General features: G+C 40.9%; 1 protein-coding gene across 1 annotated transcript in view; it reads right to left on the reverse strand.

Annotated features, from left to right (window-relative positions):
- The window catches only part of LOC135701023 (uncharacterized), a 38882-nt gene extending 11881 nt beyond the window's left edge, over positions 1-27001 (reverse strand). Inside the window, exons 1-3 of the mRNA XM_065221726.1 lie at positions 26650-27001; positions 9183-10049; positions 7069-9118 (exon numbers count right to left, since the gene is read on the reverse strand). Of these exons, the coding sequence (XP_065077798.1) occupies positions 7069-9118; positions 9183-10049; positions 26650-26802 (3070 nt within the window). The 5' untranslated portion in view covers positions 26803-27001. The remainder of the gene's footprint in view (positions 1-7068; positions 9119-9182; positions 10050-26649) is intronic.
- Positions 27002-27789: the final 788 nt, after the last annotated feature.

Here is a 27789-nt window from a genome sequence, read left to right on the forward strand (position 1 = left end):
GCTGAGTGCTGTATCAAAACTTTTTGAATTGGTTGTCATAGAGTCCCTAAATGCGCATTGCAGACAATATCTAAGTACAGATCAACACGGATTCATAACTGGGCGTTCCACAACTACGAACCTGCTGTGCCTAACGTCTTACATCACAGACAGTTTGATTGCTCGGACCCAAACGGACGTTATCTACACAGATCTTACGGCAGCCTTCGATAAGCTGAACCACGAAATTGCGATCGCTAAGCTTGATAGGCTAGGGATCGGTGGAAATCTTTTGAGATGGTTTCGTTCATACCTCACGGAGCGCCAATTGACAGTAACTTTGGGTACTTGTCGCTCAGCAAGCTTCTGCGCAAAGTCCGGTATACCTCAGGGCAGCCATCTGGGACCATTGGTATTTCTCCTCTACTTCGACGACGTTCACCATGTTATCACAGAGCCACGATTATCGTTTGCAGACGATCTGAAAGTTTTTCTGCGCATCCGCTCACTCGCCGACTGCCGTTCTCTCCAAAATCAGATTGACATCTTTGCTGACTGGTGTAGTCTAAACCGACTGGTGGTCAACCCAGCTAAGTGTACAGTTATTACTTTCTCACGCAAGAAACAACCGATTATTTACAACTACAAACTACTAGGCACGACTATCGAACGGGTGCACTGCGTGAAAGACTTAGGCGTTTTTCTAGACTCAAAGCTGACATACTCACACTATATATCGTATGTCTTCGACAAAGCGTCCAGAACGCTTGGCTTTGTCTTCAAGATTACTAAGAACTTCACGGACATTTACTGCTTGAAATCGCTCTATTGCTCTCTCGTACGATCTACGTTGGAATACTGCTCTGCTGTCTGGAGCCCGAACTACAATAATGGGGCCGAGCGAATTGAATCTGTTCAACGACGTTTTCTTCGCTTTGCGCTTCGTAAGCTGCCTTGGAGATACCCACTTCGTCTTCCAAGCTACGAGAATCGCTGCCAATTGATCAATATCGAGCCCTTACGTATCCGAAGAGATGTTTTCAGAGCCTTAACCGTCGCCGATACTCTGCAAGGAAGAATTGACTGCGAAGCAATTCTGCAACAAGTGAACATTAATGTTCAACCTCGATCACTACGCAACAGTCTTATGCTGAGACTTCCACTTCTTCGAACTAATTATAGCATAGGGAGCGCTATTTACGGCTTGCAGCTAGTGTTCAACCGAGTAGCGTCGATGTTCGATTTCCACTTGACACGGAATATGCTTCGCCGAAGATTCTCTGCCTTTTTTGCTGACCGAAGGCGCTTGATACCCAACAGCTAAGTGTAAAATTTAAGACTTATAAATTTTTAATAACTTGACAATGCTTTCCAAGTTATTTTCGTTTGTAATTGTAGTAACTGTAGTATATGTATGTCGTCTGTATAATCTGTACTTTTTTACAACACATCATTGGGACTATTTCTAGTCTGTTGATGCAACCATAACAAATAAACAAATAAACAAATAAACTAGACCATATTGGCACAGCGTAAAGCATGGCCGGTCTAAAAACTTGTTTAATTATTAGAAGTTTATTCGTCAGGCAAAGTTTGGATTTCCTGTTTATAAGAGGATACAAACATTTAATATATTTGTTACATTTGGCTTGAATGCCCTCAATGTGATCTTTAAAAGTTAATTTTTGGTCAAGTATTAATCCAAGATATTTCACTTGGTTTGACCAGGAAATTGGAACTCCGTTCATAGTGACTATGTGACTACTACTAGGTTTCAAAAACGAAGCTCTAGGCTTGTGTGGAAATATTATAAGTTGAGTTTTGGAAGCGTTGGGAGAAATCTTCCATTTTTGTAAATAAGAAGAGAAAATATCTAAACTTTTCTGCAGTCTGCTGCAAATAACACGAAGACTTCTTCCTTTAGCGGAAATGCCTGTGTCATCAGCGAACAAAGATTTGTGGCAACCCTGAGGCAAATCAGGGAGGTCCGAAGTGAAAATGTTATACAATATAGGCCCAAGAATGCTACCCTGAGGAACTCCTGCTCTAACAGGTAATCTATTAGATTTGGAATTTTGATAATTTACCTGCAGAGTTCTGTCAGTTAAATAATTTTGAACTAATTTCATAATATAAAGTGGAAAATTCAACTTTTTCAATTTAGCAATCAAACCTTCATGCCAAACACTGTCGAATGCTTTTTCTATGTCTAGAAGAGCAACTCCAGTTGAGTGGCCTTCAGATTTGTTTGAACGAATTAAATTGTTAACTCTTAAGAGTTGATGAGTAGTTGAATGCCCATGGCGAAATCCAAACTGCTCATCTGCAAAAATTGAGTTCGTATTGATGTGAAGCATCATTCTATTCAAAATTATCTTTTCAAAAAGTTTACTTATTGAAGAAAGCAAACTTATTGGACGGTAGCTAGAAGCTTCAGCTGGATTTTTATCCGGCTTCAAAATTGGAACAACTTTTGCATTTTTCCATTTCTCAGGAAAGTATGCCAAATGGAAACATCTGTTAAATAATTTTACCAAGAAAGACAAGGTACTCTCAGGGAGTTTTTTGATGAGGATATAGAAAATTCCATCATCACCTGGAGTTTTCATATTTTGAAATTTTTTGGTTATAGACCTTACTTCGTCCAAATCAGTCCCCCAGGAATCATCAAAAATATTTTCCCGAGAGAAAATATTCAGAAAATCCCGAGCAACCTGATTCTCAATAGGACTAGTAAGACCCAAACTGAAATTATGAGAACTCTCGAATTGCTTAGCAAGTTTCTGAGCTTTTTCCAAATTTGTGATCAAAATTTTACCACCTTCTTTAAGCGCTGGAATAGGCTTTTGAGGTTTTTTCAAAATTTTTGTGAGTTTCCAAAAGGGTTTGGAACTCGGGTCTAATTTAGAAACATTATTTTCAAAAGTTTTGTTCCTCAGGGCAGAGAATCGCTTTTTAATTTGTTTTTGCAAATCCCGCCAGATAACTTTCATGGCAGGATCGCGTGTTCTTTGATATTGTCTCCTACGGACATTTTTAAGACGGATCAAGAGCTGAAGATCATCGTCTATTATAATTGAATCGAATTTAACCTCGCATTTTGGTACTGAGGCAGCTCTTGCTTCAACTATAGAAGTAGTCAGAGATTCAAGAGCATAATTAATTTCATCTTTGGTTTGCAAAGGAATTTTGGATCGAAGTTATATTCCATAAATGTTCGATACTGCTCCCAATCAGCTCTATGGGAATTGAAAGTAGAGCTGTTGGGATTACAAATTATTTCTTGGGATATTTCAAAAGTTACTGGAAGGTGATCAGAACCGAAGTCAGCATGGGTAGCCAATTGGCTACAAAGTTGACATGAATCAGTTAAGACCAAATCAATAGTGGAGGGATTTCTTGCAGAAGAAAAGCATGTTGGGCTGTTTGGATATTGAATAGTGTAATAACCTGCAGAACAATCATCAAACAGAATATTACCATTGGAATTGCTTTGAGCATTATTCCATGAGCGGTGTTTTGCATTAAAATCACCAATAATGAAGAATTTAGACCTATGACGGGTAAGTTTCTGGAGGTCACCCTTGAGAAAATTCTTTTGCTGGCCTACGCATTGGAATAGCAAATAGGCAGCTATAAACGTAAGTTGTCCAAATTTTGTTTCAACAGAAACTCCCAAAGTTTCAAAATCTTTGGTTTCAAATGAAGAAAGAATTTTATGTTTGATTCGTCTATGAATAATGATGGCAACGCCACCACAGGGTCCATCAAGACGATCATTTCTATAAATCAAGTAATTTGCGTCCTTCTTAACCTAAGCCTATACCTATTTATTATATCTTAGTTCGACCCAGGTAACACCTTCATGTGACTAAAATGCTTCATTTTGAAGTTAGTTTCCTAGCTGATTTTTTAAATTATATAGGGTATATGCTCCAACTATGCTCACACGCTTCCACTATGTCGCACCACAAAAATACGTATGGGTATGTCACAATAGAAGCACGCCACAGTGGAAATTTCGAACCATAGTTCAAACACTTATCCCAAATCAAAATGAAGCACATATAAGATTAGTTACAATACCATGTACAAAAATGATGTTTAACATTGTTTCCTGAGTAATACTTCAATGAAAGCTTGTCACGCAAATAGAAGGAGCACCGTTGGGCACTTTCTGAAATATTTCAATAGTATAATTCCCTTGCCCAAATAAATCTATCTGCGTAAAAATAAATAAAAATAAGAGTGATTTGCGGCAAAACCCGCCAGTATCGCACCCAACGTCAGTGCCTATACGTAAGCGTACTACGCCGCGGCTCTCAATTAAAGGAGTAACAAGTGTGATACTATCACTGCTGGACCAGATCTTTGGTTCTCTCATGCAGTGGTTTATCAGAGAGGGGAAGCTTAGTAATCCCCATTGCCTGCCCATGACGCCATTCTATCGCGGCATAAGCCAGCAACGCCGACCATAAACCTACCGTCTCCAACACTCCACTATAAAGCATGAAATTAAGCCCGCCCACCAACAGCAAGGTGCAAAAACTAGCCAAGGGGAGGGTATAAGACTTGGAAGCATTTTAAGGATTATAACAAATTACAGAACAATCTATAGAATCTTGCGGACAAACCCTGGAATTTTTAGTGTTGATTTCAAACAAATATTGAGAAGGACTTTAACATGATTTCAGAAGGAGAAGTTCTGAGCAGAATTCCAGAATTATTCTGACATGGATGAATTTGGAGGAATTTCTGTGGAAAAGAATGCAAGTTCTAAATTAAATTCTTAGGTAACTTAAGAAGAATTCAAAAGGAAAAATATTTATGTTGAGAATTCAACAAGAAACAGAGTTCTACGAGTGTTCTGGGGATAATTTCAATCCGAAAGATTCATCACAGAGCTCCAACAAAATTTACAGCAGAAAAAAATTGCTGATAATTAGAAAGAAATTCATTAAAGTACTACAAGGGGTACCTATTTTTTTTAAAGATTTCTGCTGTTTTGAATAGAGTTAAAAGAAAATTTTGAAAATAGTTCAAATGAATCAAAATCTTCGAATTATGAGAAGGATTCCCATAAAATTCTAAGAAGAGGTTTCAAGGAAGTTCAAAAAAGAATTCAACGGTAATTATTATGCGAAGTATTTTTTGGTTAGTTTCAGATGAATTCCATAATAATTCAGAGCAGAATTCCAAGTTAATTATTGAGTTCATATCATGAGAATTTCGAATAAAATTACATGGTTATTTTGATTTCGAATTAAAAAAACGAAACGAAAAATTAAAACCCTGGAAAAGAATAGTTCAGATTCGGTTTTTACAAATATTTGTTTGCAACGTCGAGCATCTTCAATATTTTCTTTAAGGCCCATGCACTTTACAATCTGAAATTGAAACGACAAAAATCAATTTGAAATATAGCTGAGTGATCAAATTTTAAAAACAATAAGACGTGAAACTGAAGAAAGTTATGCAGCAAATAGAGCAAGACATTCATTTGGTAAAGAATCACTCTGTTTTAAAGGTTTATTCTGAAATTCTGGTGTAAACATTCCTACACGCAGAGAAATGGTTTTTAAGTTCAAATGGATATATTTTTGACTCAGGGCCTAATATATTTTAGATAGGGTAGAGAACTACTTCGGCCTAATCGCCCATTTTGGGCCTATCGTGCAGAAAACTTCAAATATATCCATGATTTCAAAGTTTTCAAGTCAATTATGCGTTTGGTACGATACTTAAGCTAATAAGCTACGGAACGAAGTCAATGAGAACGGGTGATATGAAGGTTTGCGCCCATTATTCCCAAAAACAAAAAAAAGCGCTCCGACCGAATCAATTTTTATCTTCATCCGATAGGCCGAAGTGAATTCATTTGCATTTCAATGACGTTTCAATGCGTTAGGCCGAGTTTGGAATCCGTAGGCCGAGTTTGGCGTCAAGAAGCAGTGTTAGACTTTTGACAATATCTCAACGATTGGTTCCTCTTTATCAAATCTTATGGTACGTACAGAAAGGTAAATAAATTTGGAAGCCATCAGTAATAATAACATTTTGTTTGGTGCTAAACTGCGCTAGATTAAGAAAGACTAAGTGCGGGTTGTGCTTAATAGGCCGAAAATGAGGTAGTTAACCCTATTGTTTCAAATATATTATTCGGTTAATTCAAAGAAAAATATTTTTGAATCAACAAACCGGTTGTAGAGTCAATAATCTGTTTGTTGATTCTAAAAACCATTTTGTTGATTCAAAAACTTGTTTTGTTGATTTAGTGATACAATATGTTTGAATCAATAATAAAATACATTAGGCCCTGAAACAAAAATCCATTTTTCTGCGTGTATGGTATGGTAAATTTATTATTCCCGGTTCTCTCAACGAATTCCCGGGTTTTCCCGGTTACTTTTCAATTTCCCGGTATTCCCGGTTCGCTGGCCACCCTGATATGGGTAAAGCTTCTTACTATCCAAAATTCGGACTAATGACCAATCCTTTTTTTTTAATATTATGCACCCAGTGAAATAAAAAAAAAATCTGCGGCTTCAAAAAACTATCTTAACCCAATTCTGGTACCTACTTGAAAAATTGGTTGCGATTTAGAACCTTTTTTTCAGTTCAGCCAAAAATCAGGTTTTCAGGTCATTAAGTAGCAATTTAGAAATAACGACTTCTGCAAAGAATTTTGTAATTTGTACCACTTTCCTAGAGCCCATATAAAAAAAAGTTCAAGTGTTCATCTCAGCTTGCTGTTTTAACGAATGGGTCAACTGCCGCTATTCGCATGTCCGTCCCATAGCGAAAATCAACAAGCCGAGAAAATCGCGTTTTAAGTTTGATTCGTACCATTGCTTTATATGTGATAGGACAACCAATTTGACTGTCTTTCCAAACTTTTTCAGAACAAAGTTGTTGAGTTCATTCAGTTTTTTGAAAACATGGGATATTAGCTACCATTTGCATTGGAAAACTCAGTTTTGTCAAAAACGGCTATGGGACCGACATGCGAAGAGTGGCAGTCAACAACTTTGCATCAGCTTTAACTTTATTTGGAAATTCTAATGAATTTATAAATAATAATAAACTCACCTGCAACGGACGAACACCGGAAGACGATCTTTCCATCCTTCCGGGAGTAATCCAGATAGTAACGCCCATTCTGGTAGAGGACCACATCCCGTCCCTTGGAGTTTTTAGTCAGAATGAAATCCGACGTGCCGATTTCCTCCTGCGGCATCTTCACCACGGGGAGCGCTTCGTCTATCTGTCCACCTGCCACCTCGGGCCAAACATCCGGCACCGGGTGGTTGTGTTCGTGGTTGCGCATACTGACCAGTTCGTAGGTGTCCTCTTTTGTGTGGAAGGAAACCGGACATTTGGTCTCTAGCCTCATGGCGCACCGCCAGTAGATTGTACCCTCACGTTTGCGTGTCGCAAATCGGAACCGGTGCCTGTCATGCGTTATGTACCGATGATAGGGAGGAGAATATGCATTGGATGCAAACTCCGGCAGCACTCCGCTGGTATAGCTGCTGTTTGCAGATATTTCGGTCGATATGTTAGGGGTGGTTAGGTTTCGCTTCGGAGGCATATGGTTATGATCCACCAGTTTGGCGTAATTTATCGACCCATCGGGGAAAAGGTGAACAGCTCCCCGACACAATCTGTGGGATGAACAGCGCCAAACCTGGCCACCGTTTTTCTTCTTGTAATCCACAAAGTACCGCCAGCCATTGTAGATGAGAATATCTTTGCCTTTGTAGTTTTTGATTATTTTGTAGCCATTAGCCCGTGCAACTTCTTCTCTGCTGCTGGCACTAGGAACGGGTTCATTCAACAATGGAAATTGGCCAGTTTCGACCGCCGTTCGCTGTTGTCGTCCCGGTTGTCCATCGACGTCCTTGATCGGACTTGTAATTAAACTATCTTTCGTCACATACTTCTCCAAATTTTCCGTAGGAGGATGCGTATGGACAAAGTTTTTAGCCTCTGCAATTGTATTGTCCGGCATTAGGAATGCACCTGCCGGACAGTTGCGAAACATTGTACATCGATACGAACGTTTGCCATTTTTAGACTCATACTGGAAGTAGTAGCGATAGCCTTGATAGATAAGAAATTCTCGCTTTTGACCGCTTTTGACCAACTGAAAGTCGGTTGATCCGGTAGTCGGTAAACTTGGAGGCTTCGGTGGAGCTGGTTTGACATTACAAACAATCGCATTTTCCAACTTCACGGATGGATCCGATGGATCGTGGTTATGTGTTTGATCGTTTAAGTTGAGAAACTCGAACGTAGCCTTGGTATGCAACGAGGCCAAGCAGTTGTTATCCTGTTTCATCACACAACGCCAGTAAAGTGTACCCTCTGGTCTAGCGTGACAGTATTTGTAGTGATAACCCTCATACACTGCAACCTTCGGTGCTCGACTCTTTCGTTTGCCTCCGTCGGATCCATCGTCACCGTCCTCTTCTTTCACGGTTTCGTTATCTTCATCGTCACTCAATTGTTCATTTTTGATCGACTTCTCCAGCTTAAGTCTGCCATTAGGCAAAAGATGGACCGTATCGCCGCATACATCGCCATTCTCTTTAGTAGTAATGCATTTCCATATTCTAACACCATCAGCTTTGCTGCTCACTAGTTTATGTTTGTGTTCTTTGTAGATAAGGGCTTCGGTTTTGTCTTCCTCTTTTATAACTTTGTAGGACTCGGAGTCTTCACGCGCTTTTTCGCTTTTAGGAGCTCGAGATGAATTTTCCATTGCTGCTGATACTACTGCAGAAATTGATGGTAGCTGTGGACGTGGAAGCAGTGGCGGTGGACGAGGTTGCATCATTGGTAATGGTGACTGCCGTTGTACCGAGAATTCATCTGCCTGGTCCGGTAGCACCACATCGTGCTGTGAGTCGTCCGTTTCCGTGGGAGGATGAATATGATTGATCTTATCGTTGGTTTTAAACAAACGGCCCTTGTAACTGCAGATCTTAACTGGACAGCCGTTGACACTGCATGCCCAATACCATTTGGGCAACCCACTGCACGATTTGTTCCGTCGCAGGAAACGATTAGCCTCGAAGATTAGGTTGTACGAATTACAACGTGCCTTGACCACTTTAAAACTGGTTGAACCACCATCCTGTGAAATAGAGTTTGGATTATGGAAATTATCTTGCATAAATCTAAGCAGTGAGCATACTCACCATGGCACCAGTAGGGTTCGGTGCTCCGGAGTGTACGATGAGATCTCGCAAACCGTCATCGAGAAACTTCTGTACCTTCCTGGTTTGCTCCATAGTACTCAGTGAGAAAGTGTCAAACCGGCCACCCATCGGATTCGATTGGTGCATGGAAATCCGTCCACCGTTGCTAATGCCAATATGCTGACGGTAAGCACTTTCGAATCCTCGTTGCGCTGGGGCTGGGGCTGGTGCTGGTGGCGGCTGTGGCAGCGGCGACGATGTGTGGAATGAATTAGGATAAGAATTAGGGCGGGCGAGAAGTCGCTCTGTAGGAACAGTGGTGATGAATTTCTGAGGCCGTCCGCGTTTGCCGGTCATGTTGGAATAGTCAGTTATCTTGAGGGGCTTCAACCCGGAACTACCGGGTTGCGGAGCAAACTCTGTTGTCTTCCAGCCTCGCTCGAAGCTTGCATTGCCAGGTCCAAAACTATTATCGTCGTTGCCATTCAGCATGGATTGGTCAATTTGCTTATCACCAATTTGCGTTTCCTGCGCAAGGAACTGGTCCGGATTGAAATATTCTTCGTCATCGTCATCTTCGATCATCTCCTGCTTTACCTGACAATTTTCAGAATCATCATTTGGCTTCAGCTCAATTTCTTCCTTCTCTAGTTCCTTGTCCAACCGTTTCTCTTCGTCATCTTGTACGCCACTGGAACGTATGGTTTCTGGATCTGCTGTGAGCCCGAGTCCCGAGAAAAAGTTCGTTCGTTTTTTTCGCAGTAATTTATCATTTTCCATACATTTAATTTTGTACTTGAAGAAGTTTTCAATACTGACGATACAACTGGTGCAAATTTGCGCATTGTGATCGTCGCGAAAGCTTAGCTGCAATGAAAAGAAGAAAATATTTTTGTTAAAATCCAGACATCCAAGCTCAGAAAAATCGAATTTTGCATAAAACTTTTAAGAGCCAATTAAATTTTCTGTAGTGAGCCATTTTTGCGTATGCTCCGACCCCACTCCCCATTTTCAATCATTTTCAAGTATTTATTACGAGAATGGAATGGGCAACGTCCCGCAACCCCACTCGCCGCCCTACCCGAAGCCGCAATCGTCCACCCACCCCCCATCTATCTATACGTATAATATTCACTGCTATCGTCTTTCCTTTTCCTCCCATTCTCTCGCATTCAGATCGTATGGCGTTCCTAATCAATCGAATACATACATTTTCTCAGTGTTACCGAACTGTCGGAGGAGCACATCGACGGACGGACGGGGGGCCAGTGCTGGCAGTTTGTTTTGGGGACAATTAAAAAAAAAAGTTTGTTAATTGTGTGGACCAATTCAAGCATTCAAACGATTAACCTACACGGCCGCTAAATCTGATCTGATCTGATCTGACTGATCTCTGTTCACTCAAATTCGCAAAAACCCAGGTCACTCTATTATTGTCCTGGAAAAAAATTTCGCTTATGAGGAAAATCGAGAGAAGCTTACTCAGTCTATATTAATATACTCCTAGACTGAGAAAAAGTTTCGGCGATTTTCCATTCGAGCAGATTTTAAGGAAGTGCGCAAAAATTTTTACTCAGACCTGTGCGTTTGCGATTTTGAGTGAAAAACCACTCAATTTTGGACGAGAATTAAAAACAAATAAATATTTATATTAACATACAAAGCCAACATGCAAGGTTGTTACAGAAATTCCGATTTGCAATTTGTAAGTTCCACCCCACCGGTGCACAATGCTCCAGAATTGGAATTTGGCAATACAAAAGTTCTCCTGCCGGTACGTTTGGCATAACGGACATATAGCATAATCGATATGATTCGACATATTTTTGAAACCAAATCCAAACTGTTCTTCCATGGTATTTTAGGGCTTGGAAAGACTGCTCATGGTTGAAAGAAGAAAAAAAATATTTTTTACCTTACCAATCAGGCTACAGCCTTGTTGTCCTCTGCTGTCCGAAGAAGTCGTCTCCACTCTACTCGATCCATGGCCACACTTCGCCAGCCTCGTAGTCTGCGAATGATCCGCAGGTCGCCTTCTACTTGGTCGATCCACCTTGCCCTCTGCGCGCCTCTTCTTCTTGTTCCTGTTGGGTCGATTTCTAGAACCATTTTCACTGGGTCGTCGTGCGGCATTCTTACGACGTGCCCAGCACACCGTAGTCGCCCAATTTTTGCAATGTGGACGATGGATGATCGTGGTTTATTCGCCTCCTCCACGTTCCGTCATCCATCTGCACTCCACCGTAGATGATACGCATCACCTTCCGGTCGAAAACACCAAGTCCAGGTCTCGTGGCCGTAGAGGACCACTGGTCTAATCAGCGTCTTGTAGACAGTCAACTTCGTGCGGCGGCGAATTCTATTCGACCGGAGCGTCCTTCCGGAGTCCAAAGTAGGCACGATTCCCTGCCGTAATGCGTCTTTGAATTTCTCTGCTGGTATCATTTTCGGCGGTCACCAGTGAGCCCAAATACACGAACTCATCGACCACCTCGATTTCGTCACCGTCAATCTGAACTCGGGGTGGGAGGCTAACATTGTCTTCCCTAGAACCCCTTCCTTTCATGTATTTTGTCTTTGATGCGTTGATGGCAAGTCCAGTCTGATGTACGTTTCCGCCATCGTCTCAAAGTTCTGCCATAGCTGATCCCGATCGATTGTGTCGTATGCGGATTTGAAATCGATGAACAAATGATTTGTGGGCACGTTATATTCGCGACATTTCTGCAGAACCTGCCGAATCGCGAATATTTGGTCCGTGGTAGCGCGGGCACCGATGCATTCCGCCTGGTATTGCCCCCACGAACTCTCTTGCAAATGGTGACAGGCGGGGGCATCGAATTTGGAAGCGTAACTTGTAGGCGGCGCTCAGCAGTGTGATCGCGCGGTAGTTGCAGCAATCCAACTTGTCGCTCATTTTGTAGATAGGGCATACGATATCTTCCATCCACTCCTTCGGTAATATCTCGTCCTCCAAAATCTTGGCAATTATCCAGTGCAGCGCTCTAGCCAGTGCTTCACCACCGTATTTCAATAACTCACTTGGATCTACACCAGTTGCTTTTTGTTGTTCTTCAGTCAACCGATCTCCTCCTTAACTTCTTGAAAATCAGGGGCCGGTAGCCTGTCGTCTTCTGCGCTTGCTCCAAGGTCTGTTGCCGTGTCACCTTCGTTTTCTGCTGCATCACCGTTGAGGTGTTCGTCATAGTACTGCTTCCATCTCTCAATCACCTCACACTCGTTCGAAGGTTACCGTCCAAGTCCCTGCAAATATCGGCTTGCGACACGTAGCCTTTGCGCGAACTATTTAGCTTCTCGTAGTCCATTTAGTCCATCGCCTCGTGATCTCGGTCTTCCGGCTGACGCTTCTTACTTCAGAAAACCGAATTTTGTCTGTTCCGCGCTTGTCTGTATCGCTAAATATTCAATCTCGTGCGGTGTTGCAACATTCTCGTCCGTGCTGCATTCTTCTCCTCTACTAACAGTTTGCATTCGCCGTCAAACCAGTCATTTCTTCGATCCGGGATCGCTGTACCTAGTGCCGCTGCAGCAGTACTACATATGGCGGAACTGATGTCCCTCCAGCCATCTTCAATAGAAGCTGCGCCAAGCTGCTCATCCGTGGGTAGTGCAGAAAAAATCTACTGCCATAATATTATCCAAACCTCATGCATAAAAATATGCTATGCCAAATGTCCATTATGCCAAACGCCCGTAATGAGAAATCTTAGCGTATTCCAAATCCGCGCTATAGGAGAAAAAAAATGTTTACTCAGACAAATAACAAATTTGGAACAACACTCTACAATTTAAAAAATAGCTTCATGCTCTGTAAACAAGTGAATAAATAAAACAAACATGGTCTGATGGTCCACGAAAACCTTATTGAACCAAAGTATACACTGATGCAAAAGAACGTAAGATTCCATAAGAACCACTTATGAATTTTAGCCACAAGAAATCGGTATGAATTTAATCAATTTGCCTTATGAAAAATAATGTTAACAACAAAATTATAAAACGGAGCAGACTGGAACCAAACCATGGTCGTTGAGATTACGGGACCCATCCCCGAGGGGGGCGACACATCTAAATCTCAAATCTAGATGCTCAACAAATCTCCCACTAGCGAATCAATCTTCGAAAAATCTTCTTTCATTTGTCGCATCTACTTGCATCGCGCATCATCTTTATGCAGGGAATCTTCAAAATCGTCGTCAATCTTCTTTCTATCTACTTAGTGTGCACGCAGCTAGCCACACAAAACACAATCTTTCCTGCATCGTAGATAGAGTCGCCCCCCTCGGGACCCATGTTGACTAGGATTGGGCGATCTTCAGAGAAAGATCGATCTATACGGATCGATCTTATATTTGGCTCTAGGATAGATCCACTGATTAAATCGATACCAAAGGATCGATCTTTTGATTTTTATGTTCTTACGCTTGTTTACGTTGGAACCCCAAGAAATAGCTTTATAATATTCAATTAAATGTTGTCGTGAAGGTAAGGAGCAATGAGCAAAGGAGGGAGGTAGAACAAACCTTCAGATGCTGCTGTATTCGTAAATATCGGAAACGCAAATAGTGACGTAATTGTAGGGAACGATGATGACGTTCGTTAAATTTACTACGCAGTATGTGGTGAGAGTAAATCGTTTTTGCGATGTAAATACACTTAAAAATATTTAACACCAATTTTTTTCGATCTCTTCGTGGGTAAAGAATCGATCCGTAAAATCGGAAGTCGGGATGAAAAAGATCGATCTTCCAAAGATCGTCCAATCCTAATGTTGACCACTCGTCTTTTAACGCTTGGAAATGAAATGGTAAAGGGGCTCGTGGATTTTCCTATGTTTCGACGGGTGCATCGATTAGCTTTGGACCGAAGAGAGTGCCAGAGCTGAGCCAAAAAGTTGAGCACGTTTTTTGGGACCTGCTGGTCTTAGAATTACTTCTATGGTAATACCGTGCCTTTACTAACTAGGCTATGAGTCCCCTGAGGTGGATTGAGGTTTTGGTCACGCCCACTCTTAATAGAGATCTCCAAGCGCAATCTCACGAACACTAAAATTCAACATCTATATATAAAAATGAAGAAGAAGAAGAACAAAAATGGTATCGCGATATAACCACTACTTAAAAAGGTAGCGCGCGGTCTCACGCACACTTTTGTGCATCTGGAGAACTCTATTAATGATATTTAATGCATTCCACAATATGCTACTTATCACGGGAGCTGTCAAATTATGTGACGTAAATTTCGGTGTACAATTCCTAAGGTGTAAAGCTCAGTTTGTTTTCGGCTGTGGACACAGCAGCACTTGTTTCTCTCGGTTTCGATCACGCTATCGACGGTTGTTTACTCGATCACGGCATTGTTCTCGTGCGCTTTGTTAATTGGTCAATCATTGGACGCGAATCATGGTGACATATACGCACTCCACATATCAAATTGCAGAGGAGAAGGCAATTTTCTTAAAATTTTAATCTGAAGCTAGTATGCATTAAGCCGCGATGCTTAACCCGCTGCAACTAACTTTCCAATATGCGAATGGAAAGTCAGTGGAAGTTCGAATGTCACTTGTCGGGGGCAACGTGCAATACGTGTGAGTGTACGATTTGCCACCAGAAGTACCAGATTGTGACCTAACGTTGGTGCTAGCAAAATACGGAAAAGTGCAGCGTGTCATTCGAGAAAAATTTCCTGTTGTATTGCGCCTCGAAATGTTCACAGGAGCGCGAGGTGTTTACATGGACGTGGAAAAGGAGATTCCTTCCTCATTTGATTTCCTCAATCGGAAGTCCCGTAAACAGCAACAGCAACTTGTAAAGCGCATGGATGTGGACAAAAAGCAGGATGAAGAAAAACAGGAACGTAAAGGCAGCAGTTCGTACGCTGGTGTAGTGGCTGGCGGTGCATCGTCGGAAAGCAGCAGCCAGGAAACAGCGGAAGCGATAAAGGTGCTGCATGAAGAGGTGGTGAAAATATACGTGGCGACTCCGGTGACAGAAAACAAAATCAAACCTCAACTGACCTGGTGCCAGCAACGGCAGAAGCATTGTAATGATCTATACGATTACGAAGCAATGTAGAAGAAGAAAAAAAACAGGAGAAGAAACAGGACCATTTACATAAAACAAATATTAGTCCCTTGGCTCCGTTTAGCAGAGCTAGAGACAATGAGCTTTCCAAATAAAAACCAAAGAAAAGCGTTGTAAAGCTCTAAAACAGGATAATGCTTACAACATAGTCTACTAGCCTGTTCCTGAACTCTTCTAGATGGCTTGTTGAAATTAGTAGTTTAGTTTTGTTATCACGTTTGCAAGTAGAGGCATTTTTGTAAATAGTTTACCATCGTGGAAAAACGGACAGTCAATAATTCATAAGAAATAAATTTAATGTCCAAATTTACATAAAGTCTGGAACGCGCAAAAATTCTTCTTTTTCGCATTTCAAGCTTATTGATTACCGCATATTATTGCGTGCTCTCAATTTAGTGTTCTAGATGCACTTCCACAGTTATTAATTGAGAGCTTCCGATGCCTGTACCATTTTTTTGCATTAGTATAATTGTGTGGCAAGTACAATCATACTCTATGCCCAGGGAAGTCGAGAAATTTTCCAATCCGAACAATTCCTTGACCGGACCGGGAATCGAGCCCAGCCACCTCCAGCATGGTCTTGCTTTGTAGCTGCGCATTTACCGACTGAGCTAAGGGATGTCCATGGTAAAGCCAAGGGAGGCCGGGCAAAAATTGGCCAGCTTCAAATTGGTGTATTTCTGTTAAAAATGCATAAAAAACCTGAAATGCTGCATTTAGAAGTTGAGTGTATATACAATGGTTGCTATGATGAGTTTTCACCGTTTGCTCTCCAGTTTTCAAAATGACGTCCAAGCAAGAGGAGCAACGTGTCCAAATTTTGCTCGCGCAGCAAGAGAATCCTGCGTTCTCACACACCAAGTTGGCAAAATTGCTGGATGTGGCCAAATCGACCGTGACAAACGTTTTAAACGTGTTCGGGGAGCGTCTGTCGACCGCCAGGAAGCCTGGAAGCGGCGGCAATCGTAATCCGGACGTGGAAGCGGAATCCTAGCCTCTCTATCCGAGACGTCGCTGGCAAGCTCAATGTCTCCCATACTACCATAGAGGTAACTCTAAGACCACTGGGTCCCGAAGAAAATCATTATTATTTTTGGCTCACTCAGTACCAGGACAACGGTCCCAAGCAGTCCCAAGCTATTTCACTCACCCCTGCATGTTCTGCATGAATCCACACACCCCTGATGTTATCTGTCAAACTTTCATAGCGAATCAAAACAAACATAGTGTAGTAATAGAATTTCAACTAGAATAGGGTACGTTAATCGTTTGCTTGGGACCAATAGGCTACTAAAGTGGTGAGCCAATTTAAAATCGTTAGTTTCGTATTGATTGTTGATACTACTGTGCAGCGGGCCAAGAAACGAGCCGGGTTGTTGACGTTTAAGAAGGTGAAGGTAGCGAACCGAGATTACAAACAAAACACGTCGGCTATGCAGCGGTCCCGAAAGCTGTATACGAATCTGCTCACAAAGTTCGACTGTGAAGGCGGATTTCAAGCAGCTTCCGGGACAAGAGTTTTATACCGCATCAGGAAAAGGGAAGGTGGCTTAAATTTTCAAAACCATCAAACTATCGAAGTTCCCGAAAAAATATCTCGTCTGGCAGGCCATATGCACGTGTGGTCTAAAAAGCGGCATTTTTATTACTACGGGAACCATCAATCAATAGATCTACGTCCAGGATAGATCCCTAGAACATATATGTCCATAATATATCTACCGGAACAGCTAATTACCTTAACCTTGAGTGCTAATGTGATTTTAGTGTGTCCCATTACGAATTTCGGCACATACTAATTGTTGCCCACTTCCCCTGGTACCCAGACCGAAAGATATCCGGACGTGGCCAATGCGGTCATGAGTTTTCATAATGATGATAACATAATGATCTACTGTAATCATACAATTATTTAAAAAAAATTACAATTTAGAAACATTAATTTTCCAAAAATGTTCGTCTTACCCCTGATCCGTTTTCTCCGCACCAAAAAAAATGTATGAATTTTTGGACCATTTTAAATGTTTAAAAAAAGTTTTAAGTTTTAAGATTTAAAAAATCAACTGGCATATGATAATGAAAGCATGAGTTTAACTCACAGAATACTGATATTATGAGCAAAATGCTTTATTTATTGACGAGAAATAAAAAAACATCCTTAAGGTGTCCGTCTTATCACGATTTCCCCTACGTCTGTTCGTGTTAGAACTTAAAAACTTCTCATGTGCCAGAATCTTGAAAACTCCCTGAATTTTTAAGATTATCTCGAAAAAAATCTATGTTGAAATTATCTTGATACCCTGAGCAGTTCCACGCCAAATGTCGAAACGATCTGATGCGACCTTCTCCAAATTGCATGAACCTTTGCATTATTGTTTGTTATGGTCAATCATTCACGTTTTTGCTAAAATTCGGACATTTTCAATTTCGCAAAAAAACTTCAAAATATCGTATTCGAGATTTTTCAACAAATCATGACTCGAAAACATCACTTTTAATCGAAATGACGTCTGAGACAGTTTTTTTTTTTTTTTTTGTATACAATACTTTCAGACGACTCGAGCTATGGTGCTCACTAGGTCACTGCAGCTTTTAGGCTCGTATTGTGATCAACTGTGTGTATTAGATTACGACCATAAATCCGGAGAACCCCGAGATCTGGGCGCAATCGCCCCTGCAAACAAACACGTCAATCGTCGGCCTCCCGCGAACAAAAGAACAATCCTGCAAACAAACTATAACAAATCATAGAGGAACTATTATTCTACCTGTTTGTGTCATTAGTTTTTCCAGACTGAGCCCCAATCCGCGAGAAACCGACAAATGACGTACCCATCCACAAAAGCAACTACGCTCCAACCTCGAAGCTCTCCGGAAATATGTGATAAATCATGTAAATGTAAATGGAATACAGTAATGTCCCGATTTTGTCAACCCCCTTTTTTGAAAATGTTTTCCAATGTTCTACAAAACCCATGCCCTTTTTCAGTAATTTTCTTGAATTTATTGCACCAAAGTATACTTTAAATATCCCTCTTAACGAATGACGAATGAGAAAAATTTAGATTTATGATTATGTGAAATTATTGAGAGAAAAAAAAATCTGAAGCGCGGAGGGGCTGACAAAATCGGGTCATTACTGTATTTAAAATAAATAAATTCATTCTTACCTTTTTATGGTTGTTTGATTATTAATTGCTATTATTACCTGCTTAGAGTTGGCTCCTTTAAAATACTGTGTAGGATTTACCTCATTATTCCTGAGTTCTATCGATTTGTGATAGAACCACGCTCAGCATATTATCCTGTAGTACGACTTGGGCATGCACCATGCAAGTAACTCATCTCTCGTCAAAATGATGGGATATGGGATGATGGTGAAGGGATATAGAAAACGAATAAAAGAACAGAAAGGAAGGTATTAGTATTGGTTACATTTACCCCCCCCACACACACACACACACACACACACACACACACACACACACACACACACACAACGAAAAAGAAACATAGATGCACAGACAAACAGAAATAACACATTTAATATTTCCGTCCACAAAACATAGTCACTAAAACACTACCGCCATCTGTTCAGTATCATGTGATGGATAGTACGCTGAACAGATGGCGCTAGCGTGCAGACGTCAAACGCAAGGGAACCGATCGTGCGCGCCACAAGTGGCGGCACCACCAACCAAAAACACCCGAATTGACCGTCAAATGCGTATTCGATGAACAACCTGTCCAACCGAGTGTTATGTCTGTTTGTCTGTGATAGATGGGTTATTAGGAAAGTACAACTACATTATAACTATTAGTGCAATGGATGAACGTTAGTTTCGGGGTCATGTTAGTGTTAGAGTTTTGTTAGTATTGACCCGTATTCAGCCCTGTCGGCCCCTCGAACACTAGTCGCAGGCAGTGGTTGTTAGGACATGCGACACTGTCACTGCTACTATGTTAGAGGTATGACCCGTCAAGTTTCGAAGTGCAAAAAAAAAACTGTTAGAACTTTCTTATAAATTAACTTTACACTCAAAGCAAACTATTTACCTTAGCATTACAAAAGCGAATTTAAAATTACTATTTTATTTTATGCTAATATTAAAATTATGATAAAACTACAATTTACGGCTCCGTGAAATTAACTCGCATGAACCTTTCAAATCAATGAACTGGAGAAAAACTACAATTTTATCAAATTGCAAAAAAAAAATCATAGCGACACTTGACAAATCATCATCAAGCCCCTCATCCTTGGACAGGGGAAATGACGTCTGAGACAAAGTTGTAGGAAAATATACACGGTAGAAAATATTAAGCAAAATTGGACGAAAACACAAAAAAACGTGTATAAAACTTACATAACGAAAAATCACCCTCTTCGATGTTTTAAGTATTTTTCATTTATTTTTTTTTCTTGATTTGTTTTCCGTCGATTTTGTTTTCCGTGCTGAGCACCAATGCTACCGACGCCAGGGAGGCAACTCCCACACCTGAACCCTACCTATCGACCCATCAACTTATGAACCGGGGACCAACGGCGTGAAGGCGTGATCAGGGATGTTATGCCTCAGAACATCCCGGCGGCGCCTACTGGGATTGAATCCAGGCCTGCCGGGGGGGGGGGGGGGGGAGGCAATCACGCTTACCACTACACCACCGGCGCCGCTGTGTATTTTTCATTGAAATGCAAAATACAAATTTTACGTAATTTACACAGTACATTTTAAATGATTTCTTCATAACGATACAACCTATCTACTTGATTCGACTCACATTATCCGTTTCTAGCCATAGATAATCAAATCAGCAGTTCCATTTCAAATGACGATTTTTTGTTTTAATTTTTTGATCGACCTTCTACGATTATGTTGAAACTTTGCACAGTTATTTGTTATTGTCCAACATGCCATTTTCCCTAGTTTTGTACACGACTAACACTTGAAAAGGGCTTATGCAAAAATGATACGCATCAATAGAAAAACATATATCTCGCGAACGATTTGTTTGATCGAGATGCTGTCTTCGGCGAAGTTGCGGACAAGTATTGTACCTTTGAAGAAAAAATATACACTGTAAAAAATTATTTTGTTACTTACAAAAAAAAAAAATCAAAATTATAAAAAAAAATACTCAAATTGCATTTTTTTATATTTATACTAGCTGAGTGTGCCCGGTCTTGCTCGGGATTCAATATTAGCTTGAGTTTATGCGCCGATTTAAAAAAAAAGCATGCTATATTGTACGTAGCCCCCCCCCCTATTATCTAAGGGGCTACCCCCTATGATTATCTCCTTATACCCCCACACTCGCCCCCACACACCTAATTTGGTTCCATTTGCTTGATTAGTTCTCGAGTTATGCAGAAATTTCTGTTTCATTTGTATGGGAGCCCCCCCTTACAGAAGGGGGAGGGGTCTCGAACCATCATAAGAACCTTCCACGGCCCCAAAAACCCCTGTATACAAATTTTCACGCCAATCGGTTCAGTAGTTTCCGAGTCTAAAAGGGTCAGACAGACAGACAGACAGAAATTCATTTTTATATATATAGATTGTAGTTTAGATAAAGTGCTACTTATTGACAATGTGCGTTTGCTGGGCTTCACTCGATCCATCGTCGCCTTGACCAATCGCGTCAGTTTATCCGGAAATCCGTACTCGTGCATAATCTGCCATAGCTGATCTCGATCGATTGTGTCGTATGCGGATTTGAAATCGATGAACAAATGATGTGTGGGCACGTTGTATTCGCGGCATTTCTGCAGAACCTGCCGAATCGCGAAAATTTGGTCCGTGGTAGCGCGGGCACCCATGAATCCCGCCTGGTATTGCCCCACGAACTCTCTTGCATATGGTGACAGACGGCGGCATAGAATCTGGGAGAGTACCTTGTAGGCGGCGCTCAGCAGTGTGATCGCGCGGTAGTTGCAGCAATCCAACTTGTCGCCCTTTTTGTAGATTGGGCATACGACACCTTCCATCCACTCCTTCGGTAATATCTCCTCCTCCCAAATCTTGGCAATTACCCAGTGCAGCGCTCTAGCCAGTGCTTCACCACCGTATTTCAATAGCTCACTTGGTAGTTGATCTACACCAGTTGCTTTGTTGTTCTTCAGCCGACCGATCTCCTCCTCAACTTCTTGAAGATCAGGGGCCGGTAGCCTGTCGTCTTCTGCGCGTGCTCCAAGGTCTGTTGCCGTGCCACCTTCGTTTTCTGCTGCTTCACCGTTGAGGTGCTCGTCATAGTACTGCTTCCACTTCTCAATCACCTCACACTCGTTCTTGAGAAGGTTACCAAGTCCCTGCACAGATCGGCTTGCGGCACGTAGCCTTTGCGCGAACTATTTAGCTTCTCGTAGAACTTCCGTGTGTCGTTTACGCGGTACAGACGTTCGCGGCTCGCGATCTCGGTCTTCCTGCTGACGCTTTTTCCTTCGGAAAACCGAATTTTGTCTGTTCCGCGCTTGTCTATATCGCTCCACATTTAATCTCGTGCGGTGTTGCACAATTCTCGCCCGTGCTGCATTCTTCTCCTCTACTAGCAGTTTGCATTCGCTGTCAAACCAGTCATTTCTTCGGTCTGGGATTGCAGTACCTAGTACCACTGCAGCAGTACTACCTATGGCGAAACGGATGTCCTTCCAGTCATCTTCAAGAGTACATGCGCCAAGCTGCGTGGTAGTGCAGCTTCCAACTGCTGCGCGTAATGCTGGGCACCTCCGGCGTCCTGTAATTGTTCAATGTTGGGTCGCGGTGTTCGACTTCGACGGGTGTTATGCACCGTCGAGAGTTTTGAGCGCATACATACTGCAACTAAGTAGTGGTCCAAATCAATGTTCGCACTGCGATACGTGCGGACGTTGATAATGTCGGAGAAGAATTTTCCGTCCATTAGAACGTGATCGATTTGGTTTTCTGTGTGCTGGTCAGGTGATCTCCAGGTGGCTTTGTGGATATCCTTGCGGGGGAAAAGGGTCTTCGGACTACCATACCCCGAGAGGCTGCACAGTTCACGCATCGTTGGCCGTTGTCGTTCGATACGGCAAGCAGGCGGTTTGGCCCGATTGCCGATCTGTACATTACCTCCCGTCCTACCTGAGCGTTCATGTCACCGATGACGATTTTGACGTCCCGTTGCGAACAGCCGTCGTACAGCTGCGCATAGAACGCTTCTTTCTCGTCGTCGGGGGTCCATTGTTGCCATTTCCGAAAAGATAGCATGTTTGATAAGCTTTTACATAAACATATGTTTAAAAACCTTAAAAATTTACGTTTTGCTATTGAAGTTTTTAACATGTTCTTTAATTTTTTCTGAAAGAAAAATCCAGTTTCCTACAACTTTGTCTCAGACTTTATTTCGATAAGATGAGCCGTTTTTGCTATGATTTATTGTAAAAATAACGAATAGGGTATATGTACCAATTATGGCTAAACGTTCCTAATATGGTGAGTTTCAATTAAGGCCTATATGGATTCCATAGGCCAAAATTCCCTCCCCTTGGCGGCTAGTTTTTTAACCTGGACGTTGGTGGGCGGGCCTAATCTTATGCTTCATAGTGGAGCGTTGGAGACGGTTGGCATCGTTGGCTCATGCCGTGACAGAATAGCGTCATGAGCATGCGATGAGGATTACTGAGCTTCCCCTCTCTGATGAACCATTGCATAAGATTACCAAAGTTCTAGCCTGAAGTGATAGTATCACACTTGTTACTCCTTTATTTGAAAGCCACGTTGTAGTACGCTTACGTATAGGCACTGACGTTGGGTGCGATACTGGCGGGTTTTGCCGCAAATCACTCTTATTTTATTTATTTTTACGCAGATAGATTTATTTTGGTTTGCAAGGGAATTATACTATTGAAATATTTCAGAAAGTGCCCATCGGTGCTACTTCTATTTGCGTGACAAGCTTTCGTTGTTGTTTTCATTGAGGTATTACTCAGGGAACAATGTTAAACACCATTTTTGTACATGGTATTGCAACTTATCTTATATCTAGATAGAGCTGGAATTAGGGCGAAGCAGCTTTTGTATACATTGACTTCTCTCGATGATTTCTCGAAAGTCATTGCTCGCCCTGGCAAATCGACATCCCCAGCGATTAGGGGAAGACTTCCCCTACTCGATTGATATGTTGCTTTATGTCGGCGTGCCTTGAATTCGTAGAAATCATCGAGAGAAGTCATTGTTTACAAAGGCTGTTACGCCCTAATTCCAGCTCTATCTAGATATGTGCTTCATTTTGATTTGGGATAAGTGTTTGAACTATGGCTCGGGATTTCCACTGTGGCATGCTTCTATTGTGACGTAACCATACGTATTTTTGTGGTGTGACATAGTGGAAACGTGTGAGCGTAGTTGAAGCATATACCATATGTAATTTAAAAATTAGCTAGGAAAATAACTTCAAAGTGAAGCATTTTAGTCACTTGATGGTGTCACCAGGGACGAACTAATATATATTAAATATAGGTCAAAGTCAAAAACAATTTGAAACACTTTAAATTTTAGATTACATTCACAAGTGCAGGTACTTAATAAAGCATGGTAGGTAGATTAGAGATTTAAATTATTTATTAAATTAGACTAGAGATATCATAATCATCAAACGAACTTAAATAAGAAAATTTAGACAGCCTTGTAGCATTAAGTGGATTAACAGAAGAGTTAGGATGCGGAGGGTCCGCTTAGGGAGGCATCTAGCCTTTAAAGCAACTGGCAACTAGCCTTTTCATGTATTGTCTGTTTATTTTGATTATTGCTGTAAAATATCAATTTGGTATATATGTGAAAGGCAGAATCAGTGGGAGATGGATTTTCGGTTTCTTTACATTTAGCATCACTATGTGTCATTTCCTCAAAACCCCCCAATAACCCTTTCCTTTTCCCATGGCGTTCAAGTGATCCGCATAGACTATTCAGCCATTACCCGTCCTTTATCCTCGGCTTTGGATTGACTTGCGCTCCCATTGCCCCACCAAACGCTGCAAAATGAAAATGAAAATGAAATGGGGATTCCATAGGCCAAAATTGGAACTCTCCATTTAGAAACTTTGAACCATAACTGGTACATCTACTCTACGCCATTTTGAAAAATTAGGCGAGTCTATTCCGGCATAAACTTGGTTCATTGCCCCTAGTAAACAATTATACGAAGTTTCATGGAATTTTGGGAGGTAAAATATGTTGATTTTTCCACTATTTGGCTGCTCTTTTGTAGAAGAATTATATTGCTTTTGCAATATTTGAAGAAAAAAAAAATCAAGTAGGGTAAGTGTGCCAGATTATGGGCGTCTAATTGTCTAAATCTAAAATTTAACATTTTTTTCATGTTTTATTAAATTTAGTTCGATACAAAGTTAGAACACATATTTTGGGATATGCTTACGTAAATAAAACCATAAAAAATTAATTCAAATTTGCTGGAGCACAATACAATAACAATATCTGGAACGTGCATTCGGTATTTGCCACGTTTTGTACTTGGAAAGCTTTAAAATTTTCGGTTTTAAGACCCAACATTAAAAAATTCAAACCAGGTGAAGTTCGATTCGAAGCTTATCGTATTCCGACATTTTATCACTTTTTAGATTCTAGAACCTGGAGAAAAAAAACGCTTTTCAATATACCGGGATGTTTATAATCATTATTCGTTCTATACAATTGAATAGGTACTAAGAAAATATTTAAGGATTTCAAACCAGTTTTATGATTCCAAACCTAAGCGCGAAATTAAACTTTCAAGATTCTGGTAATGAAAAACAAACAACCCGGAGTAACGAACAGGCATGGACCATCATTTGCATTCATTTCGTGCATTCATTTGCCCCTAACTTTTTTTATCATGAGAATTCCGCAAAATAATGTATGGAGCTTTTGTTATTAGCTACAACTTTTTTTAACAACTCAAATCCGTATCTCTTATGCATGACGAACCAAAGCGAATGTATTTTACATTCACTGAAAAACAGTAAAAAGTTCTACCCGCTCTAATTCGTGACGCATAAGAGATACAGATTTGAGTTATGGGCATAAGTTGCAGCTAATAACAAAGCCTACTAAAGCTCTATACATCATTTTGCGGAATGCTGTTAAAGACAAAAGTTAGAAGCAAATGAATGCATGAAATGAATGTAAATGATTTTCCATGCCTGGTAACGAATTTATTTAATTGACACTGTCTTCCACCAGAGGTTGCACAAATTGTTGATAATTATAATAACACCCTTGTAACATGATATTTATTCGCAGTCTGAACATCCCGGACTTGTTTCATGCTCTGTATTTCTTTATTTTTGTCGGGATTGAAGTGTTTGTGTTGATTGAAACAACAAGTAGTTTGTTTTCTTCAAATTGTTACTTCATTAATTATTATGCTCCATAATTTGATTACAAGATTAACAAGTAGCACAGTAGAAAACATTACACTTTCTAGTCACGATTAAGAGGTAGCATTTGAAAATAAGTACTCATTGTTATCCTGTTCTATTTATGTTTTGAAATTTGTTATTTATCGCTAACAATACGATATTATGATTAATATTACCCTTACTATAAGTAAAGTTTGTAGTAACACCATTACAAAGCCATTATGTATCGAAATAAATACCTAACACAGATCAAAGGTGTTGGAACCTTGACTTGGAACAGATATAATTCTACCAAGAAATTGTGTACTGACAACATATTTCTTTGTAGAAGTGAGTATTCCAACAACGCAATCAAGTACATCCTAATCCAAAACAAGATAGAATCAGATAAAAACCAAAATTTCATGACGCTACACAATATTTCCAGTCATTCTCTGTGCTCATAAAAACCTAAGCAATAAAATCTAAAAGGCAAACATCAAAAAACCTTGCACTCAAATGGCAGCACGGTTTCGAAGATTATATTGCTTTTTTTAGTAGCACAAGATTTTAATAAAAACTTTTTATGTTACCAGTATAAGTTTTCAGTCTTAGGGGAGTTGCACATAAATACACACACAAAGTCGGATTTTACATACTAATACAACTTACCCATACAAATCGATACTGAATAATTTGCAGTGGAAAAAACTTCAAGCATAATTTAGAAAACAGACAGGCAAAAGTTCACAGCGCACTCGTTTTCCTATACAGAAATATGATAGCTTTTTATGAAAACTCGTAAACTTCCGGACCCCTTCCACTCACTGCCACTGGTTCGCACCCCCCCTCACCCCCACGAACTCGCTTGGCAGCGCTGAGGAATGATTTTTTTTTCCCTTTAAGCTAGTCCCCGCTGCCGTCCGTTGCCGTTCACGTTCCTTCGATTCCACTTCCAGTTCTACCCAACATCCCGATACCCTGCCGGAGTGCCCACGAGCCTTACCGTTATGGTGGTGCAGTCGAAAATTTTATGAAGCAGAGCTTTGTTCGGAATGCTAGCTGGTGGGAACAGGGGACACAGATCGTCGGACTTATTGAAGCACAATCGACAAAACTGCCCCTCATTGTGTTCCGGGCGTAAATCGCTACCGAACATTTTCGGCCGATTTTTGCCACCTTCCCGACGGACAACACACCACGTTCGTCGATCCACGCGACGGACAGTTGTTTAAAAACACAGAACCACTTTAAATTTTCTAGGCACCGGATAATTGCCAACTTTAGAACAAATTTAACGCGACGGCAAAACGACCGACGACGGAGGCAGTCATCTTTTTCCTTCAACTTCACTTTGGATTTTGACTTGACTGACAATCGCTTCTCACACTTTGACGAGTGTTCGTAGGTCTTTCACGCACACTCTGGGGAGAGGCGGTGTGCCGTTTGTGTGCGTGTCTATGAACTGAGTGCGAAAGCGAAATGCGAACAAGAGGAGAGAAAGAGCCAAGTTTGTTGACATTTTGGCGATACCACAGATGCGAGCAGGTCAGATATGTTACTGGGAGAGGACGATTATAAAAAAGATTATGGCGAGATGGACCAACTGTGATCTTAGCCTGTCGAAAGAACACAAAAAAAAGATGTCCATGTACCATGTACGTTGCTTGACCTTATTGTGCATTTCCCATCAATCTGGACAAATAAACGATTTCCCTTTTTAAAAGCACAAACGAAGTGACAGACGACTTACTGGCGAAGAAATCCATTTAAATAATGTGGTTCACTGTAATAGAATTTTCTTGGAAGCTTGTGCCATCATCCACCAGATGGGTTAGTTTTTTTGTTTTGATTTGAACAAAGCTGATTTTGTGTACAATGATTCTTTGACAGTGTGCAAAGAGTGCGTATCATTTTGTCATTTTTTTTATGCATTTCAGTTTTGAGTAGAGTGAAAGAGATAGAACCAACAATCAATACGAAACTAACGATTTTAAATTGGCTCACTACTTGACTAGCCTATTGGTCCCAAGTAAACGATTAACGTATCCCATTCTAGTCGAAATTCTAGTACTACGCAATGTTTGGTTTTGATTCGCTATGAAAGTTTGACAGGTAAAATGAGGGGTTATTGGTTTTTCCTATG

Source organism: Ochlerotatus camptorhynchus, unplaced genomic scaffold (genome assembly GCF_037179485.1).
Source record: "Ochlerotatus camptorhynchus isolate MF236.1 unplaced genomic scaffold, CSIRO-AGI_Acam_v1.1 ptg000147l, whole genome shotgun sequence".
NCBI lineage: Eukaryota > Metazoa > Arthropoda > Insecta > Diptera > Culicidae > Ochlerotatus > Ochlerotatus camptorhynchus.